Genomic DNA, 14,334 nt, shown 5'->3' on the forward strand with positions numbered 1-14,334 from the left:
TTCCCCACAAAAAAATCCAAAACCCAAAGCCGAGGAGAATTAATTATTCCCAAACCTTTGGTAGCACAGAGGCTGACAATATGGCTTTAGACAGCAAGGCAACATCTCTGAGGAACAGACTTCAGACTGAAAAGTGATTTCCTTGGTTCTGCTGGCAATAGGTTAATTCACTGTGTCTGCACTCTGCTGTTGAAAGGCTTGCGTCCTCTGTAAGTTACTTGATGAAAAGACAAACTCAGTAATGCCCATGGGTCACTATGGAAGAGAGGAACAAGGAAGTAGTTACCAGTGATCAAATCAGTAAGTGCCAAGACCAAATATAGTCTTGGACTGACAGTAAAAGCAGGTAAAATGGCGTGGAGATAAAAAGTCGGGCTAAGTAAGCTGTCTGCAGATAGCTTTAAAAAAGAAAGGAGGGAAAAAGATTCAGAATACTTTAAGTTACTGGGCTGATACTCTCATACACAGTTACAAATAAAAGGAATCCACTTATGTAAACAGCTAGGGGGACTGTGGAGTTGCACAGCAGGTGAGTCTGTGTACATGTACAAACACATCCTAGTGGAAAAAAAGACAAAGGATAAAACTGGTGTGGTCATATCTGCAGAGCTGCAGAATCCCGGCTGTTTCACACCTCTATTCTCCCAACTTGGACAGGGCAGATCAGGTCCGTAGTGGAATTGAAGATGTCAAAGAAGCAGCAACAATCCCCTTGAAATAGGGTCAAAATACTTCAGTAGGTAGAACTGAATCTTTTCTTCCAGACCCTGCACTAATGTCACTTTGAGTATGATACAGCTAGCAAGATAGAAAATGTTAAAATGAATCTTCCACTGCCCAATTTTCTTTTTTCTTAGAAAATACATACACGTACATACAGTGATGTTCCAGCTTAGCCAGCTACATTCTGCCTACATATGCTTCCTTTAGAAGTTCAGAAAGAATTGCTCTTGCAAGCTCTACCCTGTTGTCTGTGATTTGTTTTGCAAGGGTAGAAAAGGGAAATAATAGAGAAAAACAAGAGGCACACGTGTGCTGGAACATGACGTGGTTAACAATTGCCTAAACTAGCACCAACCTGAGCTGATTTATTTTTGAAGCTACCACACATTGTCATTTAGGTGGCACAGGCACAGTTATTAACACAGAGCACCAGTTCTGCCTCTCGTCTTGAAACTACTACAGTCTCAGGCAAGTCTGCCCTGTACTCTGCTGCACAGCAAACATGCTGATTGAACAGCCAGTCCTTCCTCCAAGAGATTTTACAAGATCTGATGTTATGGCTTTGTTATACAGCCTCAGTAAAGCAGCTTCCTTCCAGCCTGCAACAGCTACTGGCAAAGCATTTATAATGACGTAAGTCAGCACTGCCTTCCTGTTCTTCATGCTTAAGTGGTACGTACTAACAATAAGTCATATTATAGCATCCATGGAACACAGAATAAGTCATCATTACTTTTGAAAAAAGACCAAACTACTCCCTCTGCTGGATTCAGTCTGAAAAACTGAATTATTCTTCAGTACTGGTGCAAAGCACTACTATCCTGAGAAGATCACGCAGATCTAGCAATAGAAACCGTGTTTGCTGACTACCATATCATATTTCTACAGAGCTTACACCCAAGATATAAAGCCTTGATTGCTTACAGTTAAAATTGACATAAATTGTCATTTAAAAGTGATTTATTTGCTATAGGTCAAAATAAGAATACAGTTCTTTCAGAGAAGAGAAGCCAGGAAAACTTTTCTGAATAAGCACTAAAAAGCAAAAGTTGTACGAGAATGTGGTGCCAGGCTAACATAGACTCAATTCACTTGAAGGTTCAAAGGGATATTTTTCACACAGTTGCATTTTAGGGGCCATTAAGAATCTTTTCCTTCTGTACTGGAACAGAACTGCTACAAAAAAAATGGTCTAGTCCAAGGTTCCCCGGAGCTACAAATCAAACAAAGAAGCAAATCACAATGTAAAGCCCCAGGTCTAATACATCACTGATTTAATTCCCTGAAAAATTGCTTGCTTGTTTCTATCCTAATTCAGGGCAGTAGCATGTAATTCATAAATTTTTTTAATCTTCATTCATATTCGCTCTACTTGTAGAAATGTTATATTTAAATTAATATGATCACAACAGGCCTCATGTTTCATAAAAATAAAATCCACATAATTAAGTTTTGTCCCCAAGTTTGTTCCACATCAAATATTCTCACAGGACTTCAGTGCCTTCTCAGCGATAAGCAAATTAAACCCAAGTCCTCAGACATATTCATACGTAAAAACCTCCTCCTCTGCAGAACGGCAGGCTCACTGCAGCAGGGCTGCTCACTGCTATAACCTCTGCGTATCAAAGCACAAATCCTAACAAATCAACAGACAACCAGGACTGCAGGGAAATAAACTGTGATAATATAAGCACGCAGCACAAGTGACAGCTTCCACTGCTGAAGTTCTGAGGAGGAAGCATTACCTAGTGGATATCAAAGTCAAGGAACCTTAGGAGTAATTATTATTTTTTTAAAAAAAGCTGTAACAAAAGTATGCTCAAGAGGAGGGCCACGAAGATGAGCAGAGGGCTGGAGTACCTCTCCTATGAGGACAGGCTGAGGGAGTTGGGGCTGTTCAGCCTGGAGAAGAGAAGGCTCCAGGGTGACCTTAGAGCAGCCTTCCAGTACCTGAAGGGGCCTACAGGAAGGATGGAGAGGGGCTTTTCACAAGGGTGGGTAGTGATAGGACAAGGGGGAATGGCTGTAAACTAAAGGAGGGCAGATTTAGATTAGATATTAGGAAGGAATTTTTCACCATGAGGGTGGTGAGGCACTGGCACAGGTTGCCCAGAGAAGCTGCGGCTGCCCCATCCCTGGAAGTCTTCAAGGCCAGGCTGGATGGAGCTCTGAGCAACCTGGTCTCATGGAAGGTGTCCCTGCTCATGGCAGGGGGGTTGGAACCAGATGTTCTTTAAGGTCCCTTCCAACCCTTAGTATTCTATGATTCTATGTAACTGAACTGTTTTCACTGAAAACCGAGGACTCAGTAGTGAAAGTGATTTCTGATTCTTTAATTTATGCTACACACAGTAAAATTTATGCACAATTAGACAGGAAAGAAAACACACATATGTTTTCCTTGAGTAATTTTCCAGAAGTGACCACGAGCACAGCGAATCGTTGCAGTACAGTGCAGAGAACCCCTCTCGCCAGGCAGGCGGGGTTTGCTCGTACACTGAAAGTGCAGTTAAAGATTTCTACCAGGGCTTGGAGCTGCAAACAGATTTGCGCATTTAGTCTTTATCTCCCACATCCCTTGGGGATTTCCAGCCTGTGAAGTCAGTGCGCTGAATGATAAATACAGCTGGCTGGAGCAAGACAAGCCTGTTGCAGAGATCAAGCAGGGAAAACAACTAAATTATTCCAATTCAAGTTATCCAGATGCTTCAGCTGAGGTCATCAGTGTCTGTTGTCCTTCCTCCACCTCCAAACTGACCATTGCTTCTTTCAACCGAGCAATGTTGCTCTGGCTCACCGAAGACAGTAAAGAAGCACAGCTTGGTTTGGGGCTGACCCGCCAAGGCGAAGGGCCCGTGGTGAGGGACGACGGCCCACGTGCAGGCCACGGAGACCTGCTGCCCTGGTGCCCATACAGATGCAGTAGTGGCAGGTGCCGAGCGGCACCGTTACTGGGCTCACACCGCACTCTGCTGCCGCGGGAGCAGGAGCCCAGCCTCCCGGTGGTGCCGAACGGGGCCAGCGAGGGCTAGAACAGCAGGGCTCACTAGCCAAAGCGACCAAAACACGAGCTCTCTTGTAAGCCGATCTGAAGAGGGAAAGGGGGAAGATGGAAGCATTTTTCCATGGGACGTTTCCCCAGACAAAGCAAGTCATCTTGCTTGCTCTTATCCACCTGCTTTCTATGCATTTACGATTAAATACTAACACTTAATTCTGTCAGTAGAGCTCCAAGTGCTTTACCAAGAAAGTGCATACTATTAGACCTTGTTATTTACCTTGCAGACACCGACTAACTCACTTTTGCTAAGGCCCGTGCGGCTGGCACTCAGTTTAAGCAGTTAGCACAAATCAGAGAACATGATCCTACTTTACAGTAAGAGATGAAAAGCCCTACTAAAACTAAAACGGCCACAGGATAAATGTTAATTTCTAATGCCCCTCCTCAAATATCTTTGTTTAGTTTGTACCTGCACTAACCACATTCCAGTATAAGATTCCAGAAAACACACAAAGCACAGGTGATGTAACACAGAGATGTAACACTACAGCATGAAAATAACCTCTGTAACCCTTTTTCTCCTTTAAAAGAAACGTTTGTACGAAATCAGACAATATTATGTAACAGAATAACTGTCAAATATAATCCCTTGAGAAAATTAACCCCCTCAAAGCAGCTTAAATATGTGTCATTAGAAGCATATTTTAAAGGAAATCTATATTTTGCAATACAAACTAGAAATACAGTCTTTTTTCCGTACCCTGCATGTCCCAGAAATGCCACAAACAGAGCTTTCAACAGCCGTTAATGTAATGCACAGACATAGACCTTAACTCGCTCTTCTGAAGTAAGAAATTTAACGCCAGCATAAAACGGACAGGAATATTATTAGCGGAGAGCTTGTGTGTCATTAAGCTTCCCTGCATAGTAATACCAAATCTGCAACAGCTTATAAGCATATGGTTTGAACATCACAGAGTTTCTAGAAACATCAGTTCAGAACCTGCCAGGATCAACTCAGCCTGACAACCTTCTGCTGCATATCTTGCAGCCATAGCTGCTTCGCTACTACTGTTTGTTACAAAATCTCACACAAAGGGCTCTCATTTGGGATTGGGGGCTTCTAGGTTGCTACAATAGCACAAAAAAAACGAAACAAAAACACAAAACCAAAATACAGCAACAACCCACAGAAATTACAGAGCAGAAGTTGAGAGGGTTTATAAACCAGGACTGAACTCAGAGTTACCTATAGTACTCTGAGTAACACAGAAGCTGGTTGCTCAAATCGCTTTGCCAGAGGTGAGCAGAATTAAAAACCATCTCACAAACTGGAAACTTTTTGTGTAAAGGTAACGTACACCTTCGGGATCCTCCAGTATGATGGGGACACAGGTTCCTACTACCCCACGATGCTGTCAGTGTACTGTTTGGGATACATACTCCCGCGAGAACTTCCTTACAGAGCTTCAGAGGACTTGTCCACTGTACTGCATGTAACTCAGAGAAACTATTCCCTCTCATTTACACTTAATGAATTCCTGCAAATAACTGCTGTGGAACCCTAATAAAATGGAAATTTGCTGGATCTGGTAGTAATAAAATAGTTTGAATAAGTTCCACAAAATTTGCCTTGCAAGGAATTTTTTACTTATTTATTTAAACCTGAGCTTTCTACACAGCTCAGGCTTTTGAAGACTCCTAAAGAGGCAAATGCAGGGAGATTAATATAATGTGCAAGGCAATAAGGAAGGATTTGTTTCCTCAGGAAATTTTTATGATGCTGTCAAGCACAAAATCTTGCAAGTCTTGACTATGTTAACACTGGTATTATTTTATATATGAGGAAACTAAGGCACAGAGATCAAAAGTAGCGTGGGGTTATTAGTATGGTTTGTCAAACTCAGTAGCAATTCAAGTGGAGTACAGAATTGTAGGAGTCACTGGACTTTCATATTACCAAGCACTGAAATCTATCAGGCTAAGTGATCCAAGTCTTTAAAGGCTAAGGTTTTATATGCATGCACTTCTGATATACCTAAATTAGTGGTATTTAGCATCCCCAGACTTACCATTGTGCATACACAAAAGCTATTCTATACTGATGATCATAAGGAAATTAGGGAAATTTACACAGCCTGATTTTCAAGGGTGCCTCTCTTTCTAACTGTAGCACCCAAGATAACGATGTATCAGGTTCTCTTCAGAATAAAATCTAAACAATTATTTTGATTGGAGAGGCATTAAGAGAATCACATTCTGTTAAGAGTGCGAAGCTTCATTGAAATCTAAATTTTTCTCCCAAAGTGCTGCATTTCTATAGAATTTTCTGAAAAAAGGAAAAAAAAAAAAAAACAAAACAACAAGTAAAGTAACTCCTGGAGTGTCCCAGCCCTACAACTGTTCTTCAATATCTGCCAGTTTGGGCTATTTCAGAGGCTGGCATTGTAATAGGCTTCAAATGCCAACCTCTGTCATGAAATGCTTTCAGCAACTGAACTGATTTCCAGAGACTGTGATGGAGGGAAGCATTTTATTTAAACAGCTTCGAAGTTTTCAGATTTTGCTTTGCTTTGGGATAACCAAATTCAAAAACATGCTTAAAACAGCGTTTCTGGTCTATTATGTAAGACAATTACTTCCGCCTTTAGCTTCATATCAAACCCCCCCCCATATTCAGTGAGGACTTTGAGCAACCACGCCGAACTACTGTATGTATCGTACTAGACCTGAGGACTCTTACTGCCTGTGGTTTCACAAAAACCAGCTAGAATTCCTGACAGAAAATCCCCCTCTTGCCTTTTAGATTGACTGATTAGTATTAAATACTTGACTAAGTCCTTTTTGGAGCCATGGAATTTATGTTCAGTGTCCTCTGCTAAAAGCCAATTTGTATTTGAAACAGCAGCTAATGTTCATAAGTGAGGGAAAGCAGCAACCGCATTAATCTCGTTGATGTTACATATGGTTCGGTATCAACCAGTCTTGTGGTTCAGCTGCATTCAATCATGCTCATCAAAATAAACCACTTCTGTACAAGGAAGGTGCCAAGGGTGTTGCTTCTGGGCTGCAAAAGAAGGGAACTAGCAGAAATTCCTCATCACTTAAGACTTTCTCCTCACAATATTCTGCCCAGTGACAGATCTGCTCCAGTGTCTGGAGATCACTGCTCTCAGTCCAGGCAGAACATAGCTCATCACCGCCACAAGGTCTCTGCCTCTGCATGGGAGAGAGCAGAGAAGACAGGGAAGCTGTGAGTTGCAGCTTATGGGGACACTACTTAAACAGCTGATGCAATGGCTGTGTAACAGCTGATGATCACACCAACAGGATTAGCCATCACTGTAACACAGTCTTGTCCACCAAGCAACAAAGAGCACACTTCCCCAGCAGAACAAGGCAGCAGGATCTGCAATATGAGGATATTTTCGACCTTTTGGGGCCTCAGTTGAGGAAGGTACCTAAAATCTGTGTTTGAACTTGGAAACCCTATGCAGGAGTTCCCCCCACCCTCAAAACCTGTGAAAGTCTTCAAAGATCATCTTAAAGCTCAGAATAAAACCTTAGGTTAAGGATTGTAAGTGTCCGCAGCATTCTTGAAATGTTCTTACTTCACATTACAGGATTCTCCCTTTACCTATCCCCAGTAGCTTCTGTCTACTGAAACAGGTCAGATGAAATTAGTGGAGCAGATTTCCTTTTCACTTAAGAATAATTAACCATTCAAACCACAGGCAAAATACTGATATACTATCAGGGACTTTTTATTAATGTTTACATGCATGCATACATTGCATTGATTTGGACTCCTGTGGGGAAATCATTTTCTCAGTGTAATCTGTTACGATTATAATTTTAACTAGTTAATTACGTAAGAAAACTCTATGAAAATACTCTTCTCTCCTGAACCGTGTGTTAGAGGTGAAATAACATACCTTTAAAAACTAGCCACATCAGTCCTTGTTCCTCTGGAAACAACACATTAAAACTTCTAGCTTTTCTACGTGTCTCTTTTTGTTCCTCCTTTACTTTAGTAAAAAAGTCTTACGCTAAAAGCCTGCAAGTCTGCTGGAGAAAAACAATTCCACAAGAAAACATCGTAAGCATAAGCACAGTACTCCCATCCCCCAAGATTTCCTCTCTGCAGTCCTATAACTCTACACAGCCTGTGACTTCAAAAAATTTACACAAAGTGAACACTCAAGAGAAACAGATACTTATTAGAATTATGACTTTTATTTTTATTCACTAGAGCAACATTGAGGAAAGAATTTTTACATACAGGTTTTTATAATCAACTTTACAAGCAAATTCAAATATACAGTATTTACTCCGGCCTGGGTTAAAAACCAAAAACAAAGCAGATAGTAAGGGTACCTCTTGTTTTAGCTAGTATTGAATTTAAGATTTCACTGACACTGGATTTATATTATTTTTATTGTGGTGCTTTCACAATTAAGGAAGCAGTGAGCAGCTTTACCACAACAGTGACTGAATTTCCTTGATAGCATAGTTGTAAGACTACTACACTAAGACCTACCACCAGGATCATTTATTAAATCCAGTCTGCTCAGAAAAAGCCACTATAAAGAGATAAGGAATAGCTACGGAAGCCCAATTCAAGAACGGATTTCCATTTCTATGGCAAGAAAAAATGTCCATATTAAGATCGTGTGCTGTGCAAAATCAGAAATACTCCACCCCAACATGCAACCTACCCAAGTATGACACTTCAGAATGTGCATATGGTTGTGACATGCAAACAAAGTATATCACGCAAATGGTATTCAGTTTTCTAGCACTGTTACAACAAACCAGCATTTAGGTCAAGGACAAAATGAATTTTACTGACCTACAATGCTGTCTAGTTGCTGTCTACTCTCACTGCTCTAAGATGTAAAGTTGACGAACCCACTTTTTTTGGAACTGCATGAAAATTTCAGTGTCGTTTTGGATTTTCAGGGCCTTTGATTATTTCAAGAAAGTCTAAAACGTAATATTGCACTTCTTTTCTCAAACGAAAACATATGCTGGGAACATTAGTCTTTCAAGGGCTCTATGCTAGTCCGAGGGAAGTTTTGCCATCAGCCTTGACTGGCAGTAGGAAGTGCTAGCTTCAGGGAAAGGGAAGGTAATCTGGCTGCATCATCAGTGTTAAAATTCCACAGTTAAATTAAAATCATTGCACAACAAAAAGTCAGAACACTATATGAATATTTTTAAACATGCTAGAGTGCATATCAATTCTGTGAAAGTGATGTGAAGATACCTTGGAAATAGCGACACTAGCAGGGAAATTAGTTTCAAACAGAAGCCACACACAGCAGGAGGCATCTAGACTATTTTAGGCACAACTCCAAGCAATAAAGCTCATTTAAAGTGCAATTTTGGTTTTTTCTTTTGTGTTTATTCACTTGTTAAAACACATAATTGCCTCTGTACACACATACTGAACAGTAGTTTAATACTTTTGTGAATATTGCACAAAAGAATGAGAAATCAAAAACAAAAAAAATGGCAATAAACCAGTTTTAGTAACCTTAAAAAAACCCTGAAGATATCATATCCCTTAATTTATGCATTTAGGATAATCTGCACCAGCACTGATGATATATCTCCACCTTCAACAAGGTAGATACATTACCTGGAAACACTTGCTTAATCCCATTTCACAAGCTCTACACAGCACCCTCTTATCCATCTCCCCCGAACCCCCGTCCTTCACGGAAGTGAAGCTTCAAACTTCACTTCACTACTTCTCTTCCAGTTGCCCACCTACTGGCAGGCTTTGCTCGTACTCTGGACTTACTATACATGCAACAGAGCCTTCCCTGGTAAAGTCTGAAGAGCCAAAATATGTAGCTGTCTTTAGCGAGATGTGAGGTTAGCAGCTGCATACAAATACAAGTCAGGCTAGCATCTGTCTCATCCGCAATCAAATCCTGCTGTCTCCAGCTCAATGTCTCACTAATCTGTCAGAACAAAATACGAAAATGCTATAACAAAGAATATAATCTACTTATGCTCCTTCAACACAAAAAAACACCCCCACAGAATAAATGTTTTTGTTTTTCTCGGGAAAAAGAAAATTCAGAACTATCTTCTTTTTTATGAAAACCCTGATCATCTCTCTGCTTTTTTCCTTAATTTTCAGTAAAGGTGCAGATAGATAGATATCTATACTTTTAAATGTAAACGTAGACATTTTAACATCACTAAATCAGGCTGATGACACCTTCAGAACAATAAGAAGCAAAGGAAATCATGGTGAAATATCTCTGTCAATACCATTAAGTGAAAATCATATTTTTACACAAAATCATATACAACTAAAAATAAAATCAGCTTCTCTTCAAGGAAAGTAAACTTAAGTAAAACCACCTTCTATAGAAATCTACATGAACCAGAAAACAAACCAGGAATCTGATCATTCCCTCAGCAGTTTTTAAAACTCCTGAGAAACACGGTTAGCTGCCAGGAGCTACTTTTAGGGAATATAAAAAGTCAGTTTCATTTTCTTATCAAAACCAAATGCTTACACTGAAGGCCATCTAATTCAATGCTTTTCAAGGAAAGAAAGCATTTTTCCTGGTGAATAATTGTTACAGCAATCTTGAATTGTAGCTATTGTGATCCTGTATCAACTGTAACAATTAATGTTACCCCTGTTACTTCTTGCTTACATCGTCTTCGCCCCAGTTAACAGGAAGTCCTGCAGGTCTCTTATTTCAGATTGATATAAGCAGTTCTAAAATAGAACATTCCCCTCTACCCATTTTCCCCCCAAGGTTTCCTTTTTTCCACTTTGTTGTCAGAATATAAGTATATATAACAACATATTAGAAGAATATACAGTGCGACAAATCCAAAAACTTTCTTAGACAGCAATTCTGTACTGAGAAATTAAGGGGAGAAGATTGTATCTTTTCCTTCTCCCATCCAACTATGGTATCCATCAGGAAACCCCTAGTTAAAGCGCTTGGATTACAGAAGTTGATTATGAACTTATTTATGAAATGTCTATACCTATTCACTTTTATTCTCTCAAAGAAAATACTGTAATATGTCAACGTCCTACAGCCAAAGCCTAGAACAAATTATTATGTTCATTTCACTGATGTTATATGCTGTTCAAGAACAGATTTTGAGCCAAGTTATTGTAACAGCCTTCTGCTGATGATTTGAAAACGAATTCAAAAACAACAAAAAAAAAACCCAACTGGTAACATCCAAGAGACAGTGATGGGTAAGAAGAGAAGGACTGTAAATGGGACATAACATAAGTTTCTGGAAAGCTTCACTGGATATGCGTATGCTTAACTCACAGCACATGTGTCATGGTCCCATAGTTGCACCATAATGAGCATATATTACCAGACCATTTTCAGAAAAAATACTTCTCCTAGCGAGTAGAAAAATTTTTTTCTTTTTTGCTTTATTTCCCCAAAAAGCTCCTTCCCAGATATCATGCACTTCTTTAGGAACACACAAAAAAAAATTTACAAAAAACCCAAAACCAAAATACACATCTCGGAAAAACTCCTAAGAGTACCAGCTCTGGATTAGGACATAATAGGATTGCTCAAAGCAAATAAGTGGAGTTAAATTTATTTTTTTCTTAAATAGTTACTTTTTAAATAGAAGTTTTATTCTGTAAAATAGTTTCAAATCCTTACACATATGGCAAAGTTTGTGCAAAATTTCAAGTCAGGTACTTCAGAGTCTTTCATTATTAAACAGAAATCAATAAATACAAGTAGTATAATAAAATTTAAAAAAATATTAAAAAGCATGTTGTGCAACCTGGACATAGGTGTTATGGACCTCATACTCCCAGAGGCTCCCTACTTACCAATTCATAAGAGCCTGCATTGGAAGGTTTTGCACAAGGATCCTTAGCACTGCGTTTCAAGAATCTACCTAGTAATGTGTCTATTCAGCACAATAAAAACATACCACAATCTTATAACAAATTATGATGTTCAAGAGAGAAGATTTGTTTCACCCTGTGAAATCTGCTTACTGTCTGTGAACAGTGAAACTGGGATAAATAAAGAACAGAGCAACTTCAGATTACAGCGAAACAAAAACAAACACAACCCACCCAACCCATCAGATTAAACAACATTAAATATGCCAGTCTTCAGATAATGATAAATACAAGGATTTTTGCATAGGCTTCTGGAATACAGAGTCAGAATTATGGCCAATAAAACATCTGCTACTAAATCTAATTTTCCACCACTCTAACCTAAAGAGTACTCAGAACCAAGAAGTTAAACTGAATACTAATTGCCTTGTCTAATAACTCAAAAAGAGGTAAGAAATTATTTTTGCCATCCTGAAATACATAGTGCAGCATTCTGGTATTTGTGGTCACCACAGACTTCAGTATTTTCTTAATGACTAAGATCACTGGGCTATACAACCTTTAATACAGACCTAAGATACAATAAAACACTCTCGAGAGAAGCTGCACAGCTCATAACATGAGCCTCAGAACATAACAGGATGGAATATGCAAACACTGAAGAAAGATGATATTCTTAATATCCACTCAGGATTTGCAGGCTGTAGATAAACAGCCTCAAAGGCAGTCAGTACTACATCGGACGTAGTTTAATGTATGGCATCATTCAGTGAGATGTAGTTACGTTCTTAGTGGGTCTTTGGTTTAGGGAGGCGGGAATGCCGATTAGAGGGCAAACCATCCCCAGAATGCAAACCGGTGTTCTGCATTTGCATGTTTTCCTTTCTCTGTACCAGTGGCTTTGGGATGTTAGTCTTCAAACAGGTGTTTTGAGGCTCTGGAGATACCGGTGTGGATTTCTGACTGCTCATTTGCTTAGATTTAACAAAGGACATAGTTGGTGGGCGAAGTTTAGACACTTTCTGACTCTGTTTACCCTTTAGGTTATCCTGACTAGACGTTGGCTGTAGCTGAGTCGAACTACTTGATGGTAGCAGCTCACGTTCCTTGGAAGCAGCGGAATGATTTGCAGATCGTGCGAGAACAGCCATCGTAGGAGGCACTAAAGCATTTGGGGGCTTTGCGATTCTTAAAGTCTTTGGCCGAGAAGCCTGCTTTGTGAATGAGGGTTGATCTTTCACAGCTAATTCAGTCTGCACCTCTCTAGCATCAGCTCGCATAGAGGTCTGAAAACAGGAATGAGATTGTAATGAACCTTCTTTATTACTAGCCACCTCTCCAGGGTCTTCAACATTTCTATTTTTCAAATTTTCCAAATAGGATGCATTCTCATCTTTTATGTTTAACTGTATGCTCATTAAAGAGTTTACTTCTTTCAGGCTATTTGTGAGAGAGACATTTGCAGCATTTTGATTCTGATGATTGCTATTTTCATGCAGACCGTGTTTAGGATATTCACTGTGGGCCCCGATATGTGGCATTTTTATTAGTTTTCCCTGGGCGAGGTCTGTGGAACTGGGAAGGCTGCTGGAAGGCTGTAGTACTTGAGGCTGTTAAAGAGAAAAGGATACAATAACATATTAGGCAATGAAAACACCAGACAACATTGTGAATCCAACGTGCGCTGACTGGATGCTTGTTAAGGGCTGTATATCTGGTTTAAAATCAAAACTTTGACTTTGGCAAAACAGAATGGCTCATGGGACACGTACAAGTGTGACTTGTAACTTAAGTGGAAAAAATGATACCAGCACTGAAATACACAACAACATAAAGACAAAAAAAGAAACCAATTGGCTTAAAAAAGAAACATGAAAAAGGCATGGTTGATGCTTCTCTAGGACAGCGTAAGAATGGCATGAGTACTGACCAATTCTGATTCAAGTGCTTAATAAACAACTGTAACTGCTATCAGACTCTATTCACCTTTTAATTTCTGTTTACTACATACACAAGTTAACTATCCTAAAATTTCTATCAATGTTCTACACTGTACAGACAGGAAAGGAGTTGAAGGACCACGTGAATTTACACTGCATTTTCCTTGCCTTACTGAGGTCAGAAAATATGGTACAGTTATGTTGTAATTAGGCTACTGACTAGACTTAGGTAACCATTTTATCTTGAATGGATTTCAAATGGGCTGATGAAAGAAATTGTCTTCAGTAAAGTAGTACAACAGAGTACACATGAAGCTAGAGATCATACACCACACTGATAACCAAGGGGTAAAGACAACTTCATGAAGATTTTACATTTTATCAGAAGATACAATCTGATCAGACATGTATCAGCCGAGACAATTGCCGTTACCTGTTACGGGTCATTTCTATTTTCTCTTTGCTCTTCCCTGTCAAAAGACTTTGAAGATTAATGTGTGCACTAGCTTCACAAACGCATCCTAGACCTGCAACTTGCACACAGATCTTGGAAGAATTATTAAAAATTCTACAATTCACGGAAAAACCCAAAACCTATTAAAACTTAAACTACAGTTTTAGCAAGTTTCAGGTTTGGACGACTTTATCATTTTCTTTATAAAGAAGAGGAACTGAACTACTACGAGCTACTCTTATCCCTAAACTACCTGTAGCCTTACCAATTGATAGATTGCATGTACATAGTAAACAGGCTTACAGTGTTTGTTTACTAGTGAAATGTAGTCAGTAAAAAAGAAGCA

The 14,334-nt window shown here is 39.4% G+C and overlaps 1 protein-coding gene across 7 annotated transcripts in view; it reads right to left on the reverse strand.

Moving 5' to 3' along the window:
- Nucleotides 1–7,941: 7,941 nt before the first annotated feature.
- CCSER2 (coiled-coil serine rich protein 2) overlaps nt 7,942–14,334 on the reverse strand; it is a 75,098-nt gene continuing 68,705 nt past the window's right edge. For 3 of the 7 annotated variants that reach the window (XM_075423040.1, XM_075423038.1, XM_075423039.1), the window contains one exon: nt 7,942–13,204. In XM_075423040.1, the coding sequence (XP_075279155.1) occupies nt 12,383–13,204 (822 nt within the window). In that variant the 3' untranslated portion in view covers nt 7,942–12,382. The remainder of the gene's footprint in view (nt 13,205–14,334) is intronic. The other 4 variants (XM_075423044.1, XM_075423042.1, XM_075423043.1 and 1 more) reach the window with 2 other exon arrangements.

Source organism: Opisthocomus hoazin, chromosome 6 (genome assembly GCF_030867145.1).
Source record: "Opisthocomus hoazin isolate bOpiHoa1 chromosome 6, bOpiHoa1.hap1, whole genome shotgun sequence".
Classification (NCBI taxonomy): Eukaryota; Metazoa; Chordata; class Aves; order Opisthocomiformes; family Opisthocomidae; genus Opisthocomus; species Opisthocomus hoazin.